This window comes from Lissotriton helveticus, chromosome 8 (genome assembly GCF_964261635.1).
Source record: "Lissotriton helveticus chromosome 8, aLisHel1.1, whole genome shotgun sequence".
Taxonomy (NCBI): domain Eukaryota; kingdom Metazoa; phylum Chordata; class Amphibia; order Caudata; family Salamandridae; genus Lissotriton; species Lissotriton helveticus.
Window position 1 is genome coordinate 897,400,752 of NC_136069.1, and position 15,466 is coordinate 897,416,217.

Genomic DNA, 15,466 nt, shown 5'->3' on the forward strand with positions numbered 1-15,466 from the left:
TGCTGCCTAAGGACCTCGAGCAGTAAGGAGAACGAGGGGGGCCTGAGCCACTGGGGAATATTGGCAACTCAGCAGCGCTGTACATTGTTTTTCAACCCACTTGGGAAAGACATTTTCAAACGGAGTACAGAGGCACCCACTGGGGTTTTTGCACGGAGTCTGGCAACAAGATACAGCAAGTACCACAATGCTTTGCCATAGCCTATAGGGGCGGGACTCTACATTTCCAATAAAACACGTGCATGAAATAAAGCAGACTGTTTCCCCGTTTGTGCAGCCAGTGATCAAGGGCGCATCGGCGCTCGAAACGCGTATGGCACTTAGGAGAGGAGTGTGACAGGCTGTGAAGCTGCTTCCAGTGGCACGTGTGTGGAAACCCCTTCGTGTGTGGCATTCCTTCCAGGGCAACCTTCTTTGTAATATATATATATATATATATATATCTACAGTGAATTAGAAATTGTGTGCGTCTTTCAAGTTTAGCACTTTGGATGATCCAATATGCATAGATGTTTAAATATTACAGGACACCGTGCAAACCACACGTCATGCGTTGTGGACTGCCCACTTTATGAAACCACTCTACTTTGGTTTTCACTTGACATTCCTTTCATGAAACATCACAATGCAGGACATGAATCTCCTCCCCACTGGAGCCCTAGGGCCTTATTTAGAGTCTTAGCAGATATAATACTCGCAATCGTGGAAGAGGTCCAGTCCGCCGTATTGCAAATGCCATAGGTTATAATGCACTTGTAATACGGCAGACGGGACATGTACCACTTTTGTAACTGAGTGTCCCATTCTCCAACCTCAGATTAGCTGGAGTTAAACAGTCAATGATTCTAGAAAATGCAGTATAGAATTAAAGAATCACAGCCATATTGCCGAAAGCTATATTGGAGCACCCACTTTGGCGTTTCTTAAAGAGATAAAAATAGCCAACATGTGTGTTCACTCAAAGTGATTTGCTTTTGTTGATGTGTTTAGTCTGTGAGACGCTTGGGTTGTGCTTCATATCCGGTTTGGATGTTCTGCTTGGTGATCTGGAGTGCTAGAGCATGGGAATGCCACCCACTGTAAGAGTTTGAAAGGAGGTAAGCAGCACCGCCCGTCATTTTTAGAAAGGACATATACTAAATTCACTCACATTCTACCAGGCAGTATTTTCTAAAATCGGGTATTGTACTATACCAGATATTTTCAATCACTTATTATTGAGGACACACTAAACTTGCATATATCCTTTTATAGAGTAGTCAGGATCTGAGAGGACCATGTCTTACAATAATAAGATCATTTTTTGAAGAGCATTGTAACCAGCAGTAACATGCATACATATTTATTGTGTCAGATTAAGTGCAATAGCAAAAGTTTTTTTTTTCTTATAATGGTAGAGGGGTTGTGCCACCCCTTAGGTGGGTGGTCTGTGACCCACCAGAAAATTAGGGTTCTCATTTTGGCACCACTACCCAGCTCTATACGGTTTGGCAGCAAAATACAATATCAAATTGAGCATGAAATGTAAAATGCATTTGCAATGCAAGACAGAGCCAGATTTACTGTTTGCACCCAGTTTGCATCTCGGAAGTGATGCAAACCAGCACAAACTGCGTCGGCGGCTCCTCCACTATGGCGAAGGAGAATTTCCCCCTTTTTCTTTCCTTTCTTTTCCTTTCCTGACGAGTCTTTGGTGGCATGGCCATGGGGGATGCCAAGCTGCAGAAGGAGTGATGGGCACTGTTGCCAGTGCGCATGACGTTTTGGCCCGCTGTCTCAGTCCAGCCAAACCGTCATGCGCACTGAAGCTGCCTCCAACCCGAGCTGCATTGCCGAGTTGAAGACAGCAGGCACAGGCTCCCAGTCTAACAGGGAGTGCAAATTAATTCTGCTGAGGCCAATCCTGATGCTGCTTTCATGCTGCCACCAGCAGCATGAGAGCAGTGTCCGGATTAGCTGCAGTGGTGTCTGGGAGCCTGTGCCTGTGGAGCACAGGAGCAGAACAGTGCGACAAGGCCGGCAGCTGGTAAGTTGTTTTTTAAAATTATCTTTTCAGTTTGACGTCTCACGACTCCTTCCCCCTTCGCCTGCCATTTTTTGTCAACACCACACACTATTGACAAAGTGTAGAACTGAAATTCACTTTCCAGTGCAAAACCTTTGCGTTAGCAAATAACACTAAAATAGCACAACTTAGCTGACTTTACATCAAGGGGCATACCATTGAAACAATGTATAATGGACATTCCAATGTAACCACTCATTTTATTTTGAAGGTTTTATAGAGCGCGAACAAGATCCTTGCGGATATCAGAGCGCTTTACAATGATAAAGCTGATTATACATAATGAATAACATGACACATTATAAATGCAGTAATTTGGCGGAAAGTTGACTTGGACACAAAGCTCTATGTACTAAAAACAAGCCTTGGCAAAGCCAACAGGTCTGGCGTTAGCTGCCAGCCTTCTAGTAATTCTTTTTTTCGTCATGGTCTTTGGAAAACTTTGTTTGGGAGTATGTCGGGCCCTCATGAATCTAAAGAAGAAAACAATTTACTACAGGCAAAAAAAGGTGTCGGGGTCTAAAATCACAGTACCATAGTAATACCTGACACTGAATGGCGATATTTACAAAGTCAATCAGTTTGGCATTGGCTGCATGAAAAGGGAAAAGATGGAAGGAGAGAGAGGAAGAGAGAAAAAAAGAAAATGAAGTGATAAAAAAGAAAACGGGAAAGGAATTAAGAAAGAAAGATAACAAAACAAACAGCTTCAAATGGACACAATCATGTATGCTGTGAAATCGCGATCAGAATAACAAAACACACCAAAAGGAATTAACAAAACCATTGGCAGGTGAGGGGATCTGATAAAGATGGAATGTGCATCAAAAGTGTCCTGCTTTCACCTCGGGCTCTAAACACTAAGGGCCTGATTACAAGTTTGGTGAATGAGATACTCAGTCACAAATGTGACGGATATCCTGGCTGCTGTATTACAAGTTCCATGGGCTAATATGGAATTGTAACCTGGTGGACGGTATATCCGTCACGTGTGCTAGAGTAACCCTGTCTGCCAAACTCTTAATCAGGCCCAAAGAAACACTAAAGTAATTATAACGTGTAGGAAAGCAGGATCTGCTTTCATGGTCTCCTCCACGTTTTGCAGATGTCGTTTTGTTTTACTGGCTATTCTGACTGGGATCCTGCTAATCAGGACCCCAGTCTCTGTGCTTCTTCCCTAAATAGGACATGGTGAGTACCTAGGTACCGTCCAGATTGGCTACTGGGTACCCTTTTAAGTCCCTAGTATATGGCACTAAGATACCCTGGGCAAAGGTACACCAGGGGTCTGTCATGGGCTGCAGCATGCATTATGCCACCCATGAGAGGCCACTCAGTGTGACTACAGGCCTGCCATTGCAGCTTTTGTTGGCTGGTGCTAGCGCCATGTACGACAGATATAGGTTTCCTTATATATACGGTCACTGCACTTAAAACCTATAAGTCACTCCTAAGGCAGGCATTTCAATCCTGAAGGCAGGGTGCTCGGCTCCAAGTGTGAGGATGTCCCTGCATGAGCTGGACACCCCTACAACCTTCAGAGTCCATTATCCCGGGTTGTAAGTGCATCATTCATTAAGATACATAGAGTGGCAATGCATCACTTCGCGATGGCTATCTCTAAACTGGCTGTAACGAACCCTATCATGTTGGGTATCAAACATGTTGGAATAATACCCCCACACTGGTGTGGGCAGGTATGATGCCATGCACTCTAAAGCTGCTCCGGGAGACCCTCAGTGCTCCCGGTACAAGTCTTCTAGACCCAGATAGCAAACTACGGCTGCTGCCAACCAGACATGATTCTGCCTTCCTGCTACTGAGACAAGCGTGAGCAGAGAAATGCAGGACAATAGGTTCCCTGTCACAGGAAGGTGTATTAATCTCCCAGACAGCACTTAGTGTATTGGGACAGGGTGGGGGCTTGCTAGCGCCCCTAGACTGCTTTGAAGGGCACATTTGGTGCCCTCCTTGCATACTCCAGTTGAAGCCAGTTCAGGGAGCCATTGGCTCCTGCTCTGGTGCAAAACTGGACAAAGGACATGGGAGTATCCGCCAGACTGTCCAGCCCCTCCTGTGGGAGGGACACCTGAATCATCCCAAACCTTTCCTTAGGGTACTTAAGTGCTTAACTGTTGGTGGGTCCCTAGATTCGTCGTGGGACAAGATTCAGATCCAAAACCACTTCAACTTCAACTTTCTGGGCACTTTGGACTTGGCTGCACTTCGCTTTTAGAACCGAGACTGCAACTAGGAAGGCTCCTGCTGCTCCTGGTCTCCTCGTCCTGCAAGTCTGCTGCAAAATCTGTGCCCATGCTCCATACAGGTTCTTCACATGGCCTGTATCCAAGATACCTGAAGGAATCTCCCTTGGAGTGAAGGAGTCATTTCCCGACATCTGCATGCACTGCAAAACAGCTGACTGGTCTACTTATCCTGGGCTCCCAAGGACTTCGAAAAGCTCAACAACACAGGTGGTGGTTCTGCAACTCTGTCGAGGCCTGCACTGTCTTCTCACCGAGTTTGAGGACAGTATCCCTCGTAGGAACCACTGAAACAGAACTTCTGTGCACCGCATTGACTTGCCGTTGCCAAAGCTTGTTGACTCTCCTTAAGAGATCTTCAGGCTCCAAGAAGCTCCAGCATCAAGCATCGCCTGCACCCCATCCTTTGCACTGTGGACCTTCTTTCTTGGTGAGCTGCTCAAGGTCCTCTTGCGACTCCTGCGCCTCTAGCCTTTGGGTCCTCTCGAGCATCTTCTTTGGCTCCAGTGGGCTCCTCTGCTTCCTCAGGCCTGCTCTAACTTTCCTGCTCGTGGTGAGTCACTTGGACCTTGCTAGGCCAGACACTGCACCTTTTTCTACAACTACATTGGTTGCCGTTGCCAAGGCTTGTTGGTGCCCCTGCCGTACCCCGACTCCTATTTAAGTATATGATTTGGTCTCCCCATGGAGACCACTGTGCATTAGTGCTACTTACGTTTTCTATTTCTAAAGTACTTGTGTGTCTTATGTTTATATCTCCAGGTAGGAGATATTGCAATATGTGAGTGAGTGTTTATAATAAATACATATTTTTATAACTACACTGTGTGATTCTTTTTCACTTAACCTGCACCATAAGATTAAGTACTGATAAAACTAGCTGCTTGACTCTCCTTCTGGACTAAGCTTGAAGGCTACTCTCCAAAGCTACCACTTAGAGAGCTTTCTAAGATTGTCTATGACCACTAAAATTATCATAAGAGTTGACCAAGATGGCCGCTTGAGCTTGTAGCTCTGTGAGACCGCCGACTATCCCTACATCTATCCTGCAGCTGTAGTTAAATTTCCCCTGCTGGGTGGTGCCTAAAGATCTCCTGGAGCCTTGGGGAGTGGACAGCGGAAAGAGCGACTCGCCTACCTGTCTTGTGGGCGCAGGTACACTCTCCTCGGAGCTGGTAAGATCCTGGCCTGGAGCCCGAGCCTGCTGTGACCTGCGGAGCCTGTCCCGCCTCCTTGGCTGGAGAGGTGCCATCTGTCCTTCGCGGCCGCCCGCTGCGCACCCTGCGGAGCGGCCGCCGTGCCTTTGTAGCGGAGGAGTAATTTGCAGCCTGTGCCTGGAGCTGCTGGACGGCGATTCCGGCACTTGATACTGGCGGCCTGGAGGTGCTGCCTGGCTGCCACGCTCCGGGAGCATTCTCGGCATCTGGGGGTGAGCCTGTGCTGCGCCTCTCTCACTGCCCCAGGCCCTCTGGAGTGTAGGGACTGGAACATTGGTACTGGAGGCCTCGGATCGCGATTGCGGGTCCCCTACTGGGCCCCCCCACATACTTTTGTTGAACAGCGGCCCGGTGAGTGAGATGCTTCTCCCCCCCCCCCCCCTCCTTTGTCCTCATGCCTGGATTTTCACTGTTTGCGGCACCTGGATTGCGATCAGCCCTCTGAGGTGTAATGTCAACTGGAACAAGTCAATTATGTTTCCCCTTACCCCAGCCACGGTGGGGTTCGAACCGGAATATCCTCCTGCAGTGGACCAAAGAGGCGGAGCGATATTTAGGCATACGTCTCCATACTGACTCCGAGGTGGTCCTTAGAGAGATTTATGGAGTCGCTATTTCCAAGCTGGTAAATGACGTGGATCAGTGGATTGGCCTCCCGCTGTCATTGATGGGTAGGGTTTCGTTAATGAAAATGATTGTTGTACCCTGTTTACTTTTCCTCTTTACAAACATCCCCATGGTACTGTCCGAAATATTCTTTCAGCATCTGCACTCACTGATGGTCCGTTTGGCCTGGACCGCAAGCAGCCGCGCATTGCCTGGAAGGTATTGACGCTGCCGTGAGATGGGGGGCCTCAGTGCTCCCAACTTGGAACTATACTATAGGGCAGCCCAATGCTCTCATGCCTATCATTGGATACATGGACCTCCTGACATACCACATATACGGATCGAGACCATAGTGTCTGACCCCAAGCCCCTCCCTGCCTTGTTGTTCTCGCCACGTGACAGACGCACAGGCATATTGTACTCGCTGAACTCAATCTCACATGCCTGGCATTGTGTTCTGGAGGCGCAAGCCGGCAATCTACTGTATGCTCCAGTGGCCCGTCTGGACTGGTGGCACTGGCTCGCACCATGCACAGACAGCGGAGTCATACTTGCATTGCAGACGCTAAACCTACATACTGTGGGAGATCTCTTTGAGGACGGTATTGCCCGGTCCTGGAAGGATGTCGCGGATGGGGAAGACGTCCAGCCACTTCTGGCACAATTCCACTTTCATGAAGTCAGACACGCTCTCAGAAACCTTCTTGGGGATGATATGGCGGAGCCTCCGGAGGTCCCGGCTCTGACAGCGGTGATTAACGCAAAGTCCCCTGTTAAATTAGTATCTAGACTACATCATACTGTGATGTCTAATAGAGATGGTGAATACACCAAACCGCGCCTGGTGTGGCAGCGTGACCTACAAGTGGAAATGACAGATGAGAAATGGTTACACTGTTGCTTGAGCACCAAGCGTATCTTGCTAAACGTACGCCACAGGCTAGTTCACTTTAAATTCCTTAATAGGGTTTATTACACGACGGAACGACTAGATCGATATGGCCTTCTCGATGGTTCACAGTGTGAAAGGTGCGGCGAGCTGGTTGCTGATTTCTTCCGCTTGGCCTGGGCTTGCCCGGGGGTTACTTGCCTCTGGGGGGATGTCTACAATGAGGTTAATCGCGTTACAGATCTGTTGACTAGTGACCCGCTCCTCGCATTGCTCGGTTACTCCGATCCGCTCCCTAAGGCGCATAGACGGCTCGTGGACTCCTGGCGAAGAGGTGCGTGGAGCTTTGCTGGCTTCACGGGCTGCGCCTACCTTGGCGCAATGGGCCAGGGATATGGTGTTTTGCTGTACTCAAACAGAAAATTATAGCGAGTTACTGCCACCCCGCACAGACCCAAAAACCTTTGGTCCTTTTATATGTCCAGGAGACCCATCCACACAACCCCTGACCGTGATGACGCTTCCCCCTTGATTACGACTGCACATGACGCTCAAGATCCTAGGCTGCAAGATAGCCCTCGCTTTTAACATTTACTGTCCCAAATCTACACTTGCCTCTTCTGGGTTAGTCAAGTAAAGCCTGTTGTAGGACTATACGGGACTCTGGGAGGGGAAACACATATGTGTCGGATGCACTAATGGATTGTACCTTCCTCTCATTTTTTTGCTAATGTGTTGTGGTACTTTTGCAACGTCGACTGTGATTGATATTATTTGAAGCATGTCATTGCCTGCATTCTATTGACCTGCTTGGTTTTCTTCTTTTGTGTAAAATTTCAATAAACCTATTAAAAAAAAGTAGTATGCACCATATACTAAGCCAGCCTCCTACATAAAGTAAAAACAAAAACACTGAACAGAACTAGCTTGTGTGCAGATGTGCTCCTTCTGAGAGAGCAAAATACAGGCACAGGTACAGATTATGTACCTTTCCCACAATGGACAATTGGTCTACAGATCTGGTAAATTGTCTGTGTGATGGCAGGCTGCGTCAGAATACTGCACGTGGTTCATTTGTGCAAATTTTACTCTAAATATAGGAAGCTGTATATTTTTCCATTTATAAGGCACTTAAAGTTTAAACTATGGCGTCCTACGTATTTGTACTTGCAGTCGTTACCAACTCTAGAGATCTGCAGCAGTATGTCATCTTTTCTCTGGACAGTTCTTTACGCTAGAAGGAAGATGACAACAGGTACTATATAGAGTATAATAATGGGAATATACAACAATTAACTATGGTTACTAAGGTAACTGGGAATAATAAAATCGTTTTTAACCCAGTTTTTTATGTAGTGAAATTAACTTAATGTGTGTTGCTTTTATCTGTGAAACTGCGTTTATGGATGTTGGTTATGGCACTGAATAAAGTAATATATCAGAGATCAAAATACAGGCACTCAGCGATATTAACCAGTGGCTTAAGTAGACTGTCCTACTGCTCCATTCTTTATGTTGTAGTGGTTGGAGGCAAGACGTGAACGACACCACAACAGACCACTGGATGAAGAGAGGTCACTGAAAGCCCCTATATGTATGTACATTATACATATTTTAGTAAAAATCAAAGGTCGTGGCTAAGGCCCTATCTAAACAGTAGACCAGGCTTGCACCAAAATATTTATACCTCTTAAAGGCAGGTGTAATGTCGGAGAGAACGTTTTCTTTATTCATAAAATGTGCTATATTTTGAGTGTGCACTGTACGTTACAGCACTCGTACAACATTAGAAAAGTTTTTAAAACATTTATAAAAAGAGTATTTTATACTGAATGGGTAACCGTCCTTGTAAAACCTACTCTTGACATCAAACATATACCCTTACACTATGTTGCAAAGGTTTGTGCACTTGCACAAGGCAGCCTACAGTGTGCCAGTGCTAATATTAACAAATTAATAAAATGTATATACATAAAGAAGCACAATGTAAATTGACATTTTTAAAACCTTCTATAAATGTGAAGGATTTTGAAATTGAAGGCTTTAAGGTAAATTGGTATCCTCGGATTAATCTGTCGGAGCAGTGCAAGTGCATCAAATAGAATATAGTATGGACTATGAGTGGCTCTAATGGAATATAGAACAGCTTCAACCTTTCCATTGAAATTAAAAGTTTGTTTCTTTTTATATTTGTGAATTAAATGAACTGTTTCATAATTTGTATATTCTTTTGATGAATTCTTATTTTTGTAATTGTGTGTTGTTTTGCTGTTCAAATCATCAACATTGCTTAGGCTGGGGCCTCCAGATTCCAATAATGACTTGTGGGTTTCCCTGGGTTCCAGTCATAGTTAAGTAGGGGTCCACAGAACTCAAAAGGTTAAGAACCAGTCTTAGGAGATGGGGGGCCTGTTCTGCCGCTCTCCTTTTGTCGCAAAAAGGTGCAACTACTTTGATTGCTGCGCTGCATTGCATTAAGTGTTTTAAATATGCCCTTAATGTTAAAGAAAAACAAAGGTTACATGATTTCCCCATAAAGCCCATTGTGGTTTCATTATTCAGCTGACTGTGGGAGTGTTTCGGTAGAACCCTTCCTGGGTGATTGTTGCATCATTAGCCCCCTTCACTTCCGGCCCGAATGTAGTGACACTGTTTGGGTCAGTATATTTCTAGAGAGTGTACCTTGGTACGCTTTAAAAATGAAGTGTCGAAGAGTTGTCTTAGTAAAAACAGACTTTCGTGCATGAGAATGTGTTCCTCGTTTCCCTTTCCTCTCATTCTGTCTGCCATCAGCATTCGGATACGTTTTCTGTGATCTAGACTTGGGATCACGCCCAGCTCCTAAATACTTTGAGGTTTTATTTAAATTTCCTGTTTTATTTAGCTGTTTCTCCACTTACTTAAATTGATTTGCTATTTACTAAGTGTTATTATGGGCAACCATCCAAAAACGCAAGGCGCATGCAGTGGTGTGTTATTTCACCATGTTCACAGACCTCGCTGCACACCCTTTGACGTCAAAGGAAGGGACATCACACAATGCTTGAACCGGATTATAGACCACGTTGTGTATGTGCGTCTTTTCTTCTGCATTTAAAATGCAAGTCTGTAGCTTGTTACTAAATTACGATTGCTAATAGGTACAGACACTTTGCCACTATGTTGCAGAAGCCTAAGACGCAGTTACAAAAGGCAGGAGAGGTTGGTTACATCACAGGAACATAAAGTTGGCTTTCTCTAAATAAAGGCCTTGAGCGGATTATTAAACGACTGACCAGGTGGCAAGACTATGAATACGAAAAAACATGGGACCATCCTCTAACGCTAACTTTTTATTAAAAAGAAAACGAATTCAGGGACCCAAATGTGCCAACTGCCAAATGCCATGGCTGCTGATTCAAAGTCTGTCGTGTTGAGTCCACCTCATACCTCTTCTTTCACCATCCTACACTTAATGTCTCTTTATCTAACTCTCCCTTTGTCATTGTTTTCCTGACTTTCTCGTTCTACTTCTTTTCCCCTGTTCTACTTTTCTCTCATTCCCCCTAACCCTGGGTCAAAATCTGATGAGGAAAAGTAAATCCCTATCCCCCAAAACGATAGCCAGAGCTTTTGGGAATTATTTGCTTTGCCATTGGTTTTTATCGATGTTGTACAGCTTCCCTGATAATGTGCAACTTGGATAAAGAGGGAAAAGAAATTGCTATGAAGGGGCCAGGGCGTTATTTTGTAGATGTGTGCACTGCACATGCACACTCATACAAAACGATGCAAATGCTTTTTTATGTTTTATTTACTGATCTGAGGTGTATCAGTAATTAAAAAAAAAAAAGTAATAAAACATCTTTATTTTTTTAAGTGGATGGAGGAAGCCACAAGAAGAGCAGGGGAAGCAGCTCGGAGGGCAGAGGTTGAAGCACAGAACATGGGCAAGAGAACAATATGGGTTGCGGGTGAGGGGGAGAGAAGAGAAGCACATAGACGAGAGTAAGAGCGTGTGAAGAAGCATTCGGATGAGAGAGACGAACAAGCGGGGGACAGACACAGGCAAGCGAGAGTAGCACAAGTGCAGATAGAAGGGAGCAAAGTTCACCAAGAAGACAGTTGAAAAACACATGCACTGTGGTGGCATGCTTAAGAAAAAGAATAAGTAGTTCCCTAAACGTGAGCCGTGGAAGGACGCACGTAAAGAGGAAATGTCTACTTTATTGACCGAAAGGGGGAACAAGGGAACCCTACTCACAGCGGAACAAGGGTAGCTAGTTTATAACAGGAAAACAATGGTTCCTGTGGAATAGTGTATAATTATATCAATGCACAATCACGATGAAAGGGTTATAATGATGTCATAGAAGGAGGGACCAGACACGCTAAAGATTTCGTTATACACATATGTTTATATTATTTACACAATATATCAACAATTATCAAACAAAGAAGGTAAAACACAGTGTGAATAAGTGTCCCAAGTGTAGCATGAACCTAACAGTGAGTGACAAGAGGTGACAGTATTTACAAGGTATCAGGTAGTTTTTCACTGAAAACGACCATATTTATAATTTCCTCAAGGTATATACAGCAACTTTACACAATAATAAGGGCTGTGACAATGGTGCGTTTTCACAAAAGTTTCGACTGCGTTTCGACCTTCTCTAGGATGTGTGGTCTCATCAGGTCTTATGGTATTGGGAACATCTGGAAAAGAGAGTGAGTGTGTGAGAAAATTACTGGGACCTTAGGACAAAGCACTATTATTTGTAGGGGTATTTACAAAATTACCGGGATTCTAAACCGCAAAGTGTACAGGGTGAAAAAAACGCGAAGCCAACCGTGAGAAATTGAAGGAGAACATACTTACAGGGAGACCCAGCTGGGTTCTGTAGTATAAGGTAAGGAACGAGTGGTTAGGGATATATATATATAGAGGAAAAATGAGGTATAAATAACCGGCCATACTTCAATTATTAGGGCACTTACCCCTGTGTGAGAAGAAGACTGACGGTCACCATTAGAGAGCGAATTTGTAGGTCAAGGTCTGTGGCGGAATTCTGTGAGAAGGGAGGGGTAATACGCGATTGTGCTTAATGGCAGAATGAGGAGACTAATGATGAAAATCCTGTAATCTTACCAGAGTAGAAGCCACTGAATCGGGACTAATGTGGTGAGCTGGTCAATAATGGCAGGATGGCCGTCTAATTGATCTCCGAGTATTCTGCAATGAGATGAGCCGGTATTATTAACTATAGCATAGGGGCCCTAAAGCGGGAGGAGTGTCCATAATAGCTGGTTAATGTCTTACCGAGGATAAATCTGCAAGACGAGAAGGATACGTGTTGTCGACAAAGTTGCTGTGTCCGTTTGCCGTGGTTCAATGACGTCGAACTGGCGTGCACGTGGAGTCTATGTAAAAAGGAAACTGGGGAAGCTTGCGTAGGCAATTAGAGGATTGCCGCAATAAGGACGATCCGGTAATTGGTGTTGTAAAGGGGAAAGCAGACAGCTGCTGTGATAATGGAAAGAGAAGAGGACATAGTAAATAGTAAAGGTGGCTGGCATTTCAGGTTTTAAGGACAGACTGGGAATACAAGTTGGATCATAAAAACGTGATGGCAGGGGCATAGGTATTATTCAAGAAACAATATTTGGAACGACCAATTCGAACTGCAATGTGCAACAATTGTGACGTGCTCCAAAAGGAGGTTCAGGTATTGATACAATGAAGTTCATATACATAAATGACACACATGTTCAGTCAGTGTTATGGTATACATATTTGGTGATATACTCCTTGTTAATACAAGAGGACACAGTTTAAAACATAGTAAGGAACTTGAACTTATTCATAATCACAGTCGCAAGATTATTGCTGTAGGTCATAGTGGTCATACCTATGCGTCATATATATATATATAAAAAAAACAGTAAAAATCGGGTTTGAGGTGGGTTCTATCAGTTTAGTGGTGCTACAAAACCCCGCCACTCCTCCGCGGAGTTCAGGCCTTGGTTTATAGAATCGATTCTATCTATCCAATGGCACTGTCTACTTTGCACAATTTGTGTAATATCGCCACCTCTCTCAGGGATTTTAGCACTGTCAATCACCTGATATCATCTACTGTATGTTGTTTCTCATTGAAATGTGATACAAGTGGGGCATTGGCAACTGATCTTCTTATACGACTACGATGTTGTCCAATGCAGGCTTTCACTGGTTCCTGAGTTTGCCCGATATATATGGTAGTCCACAGGGACACAGATGCATATACCACACTGCGTGTATTACAATTTGAGAAAAATTCCAGGGTATGTGTGCAGTTACCGTGTTGGAAAGAGTTAGTGTTGTCAGTGTAGGGACAAACCACACAATTGCCACATGTGTATGGCCTTTCAGCTCTGGTAGCCCCCAGGTTGACTGAAGGGTATTCCTTTCTTTTGTTGGTTTCAGTAGAAGATCTAATGAGATGGTCTTATATATTTCTACCCAGCTTGTAGGCGAACATAGGAACCTTAATTTCAGGCTCAATGCTTTGATTAAGTTCCAATTTTTGGTAATCAAATTGCGAACTTTATTGGTATGTACTCCAAAAGTGGTAACACAGACCATTCTGTCAGGTGGTGCTGTTGGTCTAGTGGTGAGAAGCTCTTCCCTTGGGCAGTACCAAGCACGCTTCATGGATTTTTTGATAATTCTATTAGGATACCATCTAGCTACCAGTTCCGCTTTATGTACTTCCGCCTCACGCATATAGTCCTCTTTACGTGAACAGTTCCTGCGAACCCTTAAGAACTGTCCCAATGGTAACCCTTCCCTAGGTGCCTGAGGGTGATGGCTTTTATATGCTAATAGCGTGTTCCTCTCTGTGGGTTTCCTGTGAAGTGATGTATAGAGTTTTTCTTGTGAATGTTGGCTATTGTTTTGTGTAATGTGGAAGTGAAGGTAAGGTATGTCTGGATGCTGTTGAGATACATTACGAAGTCATAGAATTCCATCTCATTACCACACCAGATGAGAAAGATATCATCTAAATATCTGTGCCAGCATTTAATGTTAGCGCGGTGAGGGTTTGTTTTGTTAGTGGCATATGTACGCTCTATGTGATCCATATAGATGTTTGCTAGATTTGGTGCAACACAAGAGGGTCAAGGCAAGTCACTGAATAAAAAGAAAGCAAATAAGAATGACAAAATCAACTAATAATAAGCAATGGGTGGGCTCTGCGCCGAATGTAAGCTGACAGTAGGTCTTTCTCAGAGAGCTTGTGCTCTGGAAGGCGAGACCTCAGAATTAGTGTCGGTACTCAACCCTGCAAGCACCGGCACACTTTTAGTTCTGGACACCACCAAGCACCATAAGTTGTAAGTGCGTTTTAGATATAAAGAATAGAAGATACTCTGCATTTTACTACTGTGTTGCGATCTAACTGTTGCCTGAGGTCTTGATAAATGTTTTGTATCCATCTGTGCTGCTTCCTCTACAGATTGAAAGCATATGAATCTGCACATGCCTTGTTACTTAATCCCGTTGCCCTGCAACCCGTGCCAAAAAGTCTTGAAAACCTTAGAATCTCGTGTTTGACAAAAATTGGCAGGCCCCATATCTGGCACACAAAGCATCTTTTAGCCTTGTGGTTGGGAAAAGTGTTGGCTTGTGCATCTGCAGGAACAGATGAGTGGCTCTGCGTTCACTAATGGAACCCAGGCATGCGACTAAAAATTGGACTTTGAAAAAATGATTTGCTAATCCGAATATCATGCGTTTCACACCTTGACATGAATCACTTGTGAAATCGATGTCACATGCTACATTCTTCTCTGTTTCAGAATCTTTGCCTCAGGCTTTTGGAATGTCACTGTCCCAGGTAATAGCCAATGACAGAGCCCAGAAGCTAAAGCAGGATACTCAGAAGGAGGAGCAAAAAGAAGTGACGGACTTTGTTGCCTCCATTTTACCATTTGGAACGAGGCGGTCGACCAAGGAACTCTCAAGCAGTAACTCATCTCTTAGCTCAACCTCGGAAACCCCCAATGAATCCACCTCGCCTAACACACCAGAGCCAGCTCCACGTGCAAGGAGGCGGGTGAGTGGCCAGCAGTATTCAAAGCGATGTGTGCAAAGAAGGTGCTCTTAAAACGTGGGCCAGAGGTAAAATATGGTGTTGTCTGCTCCCTTTAGTTTCAGTATGTTCTTTTTTTTCCATTTTATGAGCCTGGAGGTAAGTTTCGAAGATTGTGACTTGTTATTGCCCAATATCCAATAAGGCAGTGTTAAATTAATGTTCCGCCTGAGGGGCATATGATGTTTACAGCTGTAGGTACATGGCCAAGCCCCACCTCTTCAAACGTGGCTGTCCATCATTTTCCTCTTCTGTGACCATCTCCCCTTACCCCCTCCCCATCACCCCCCTCCCTGCTGAGATCGGAG

General features: G+C 44.6%; 1 protein-coding gene across 1 annotated transcript in view; it reads left to right on the forward strand.

Moving 5' to 3' along the window:
• Positions 1-15,466, forward strand: part of ARHGAP6 (Rho GTPase activating protein 6) — a 790,107-nt gene that overhangs the window by 364,717 nt on the left and 409,924 nt on the right. Inside the window, exon 4 of the mRNA XM_078657678.1 lies at positions 14,866-15,122. Coding sequence (XP_078513804.1) covers positions 14,866-15,122 — 257 coding nt within the window. The remainder of the gene's footprint in view (positions 1-14,865; positions 15,123-15,466) is intronic.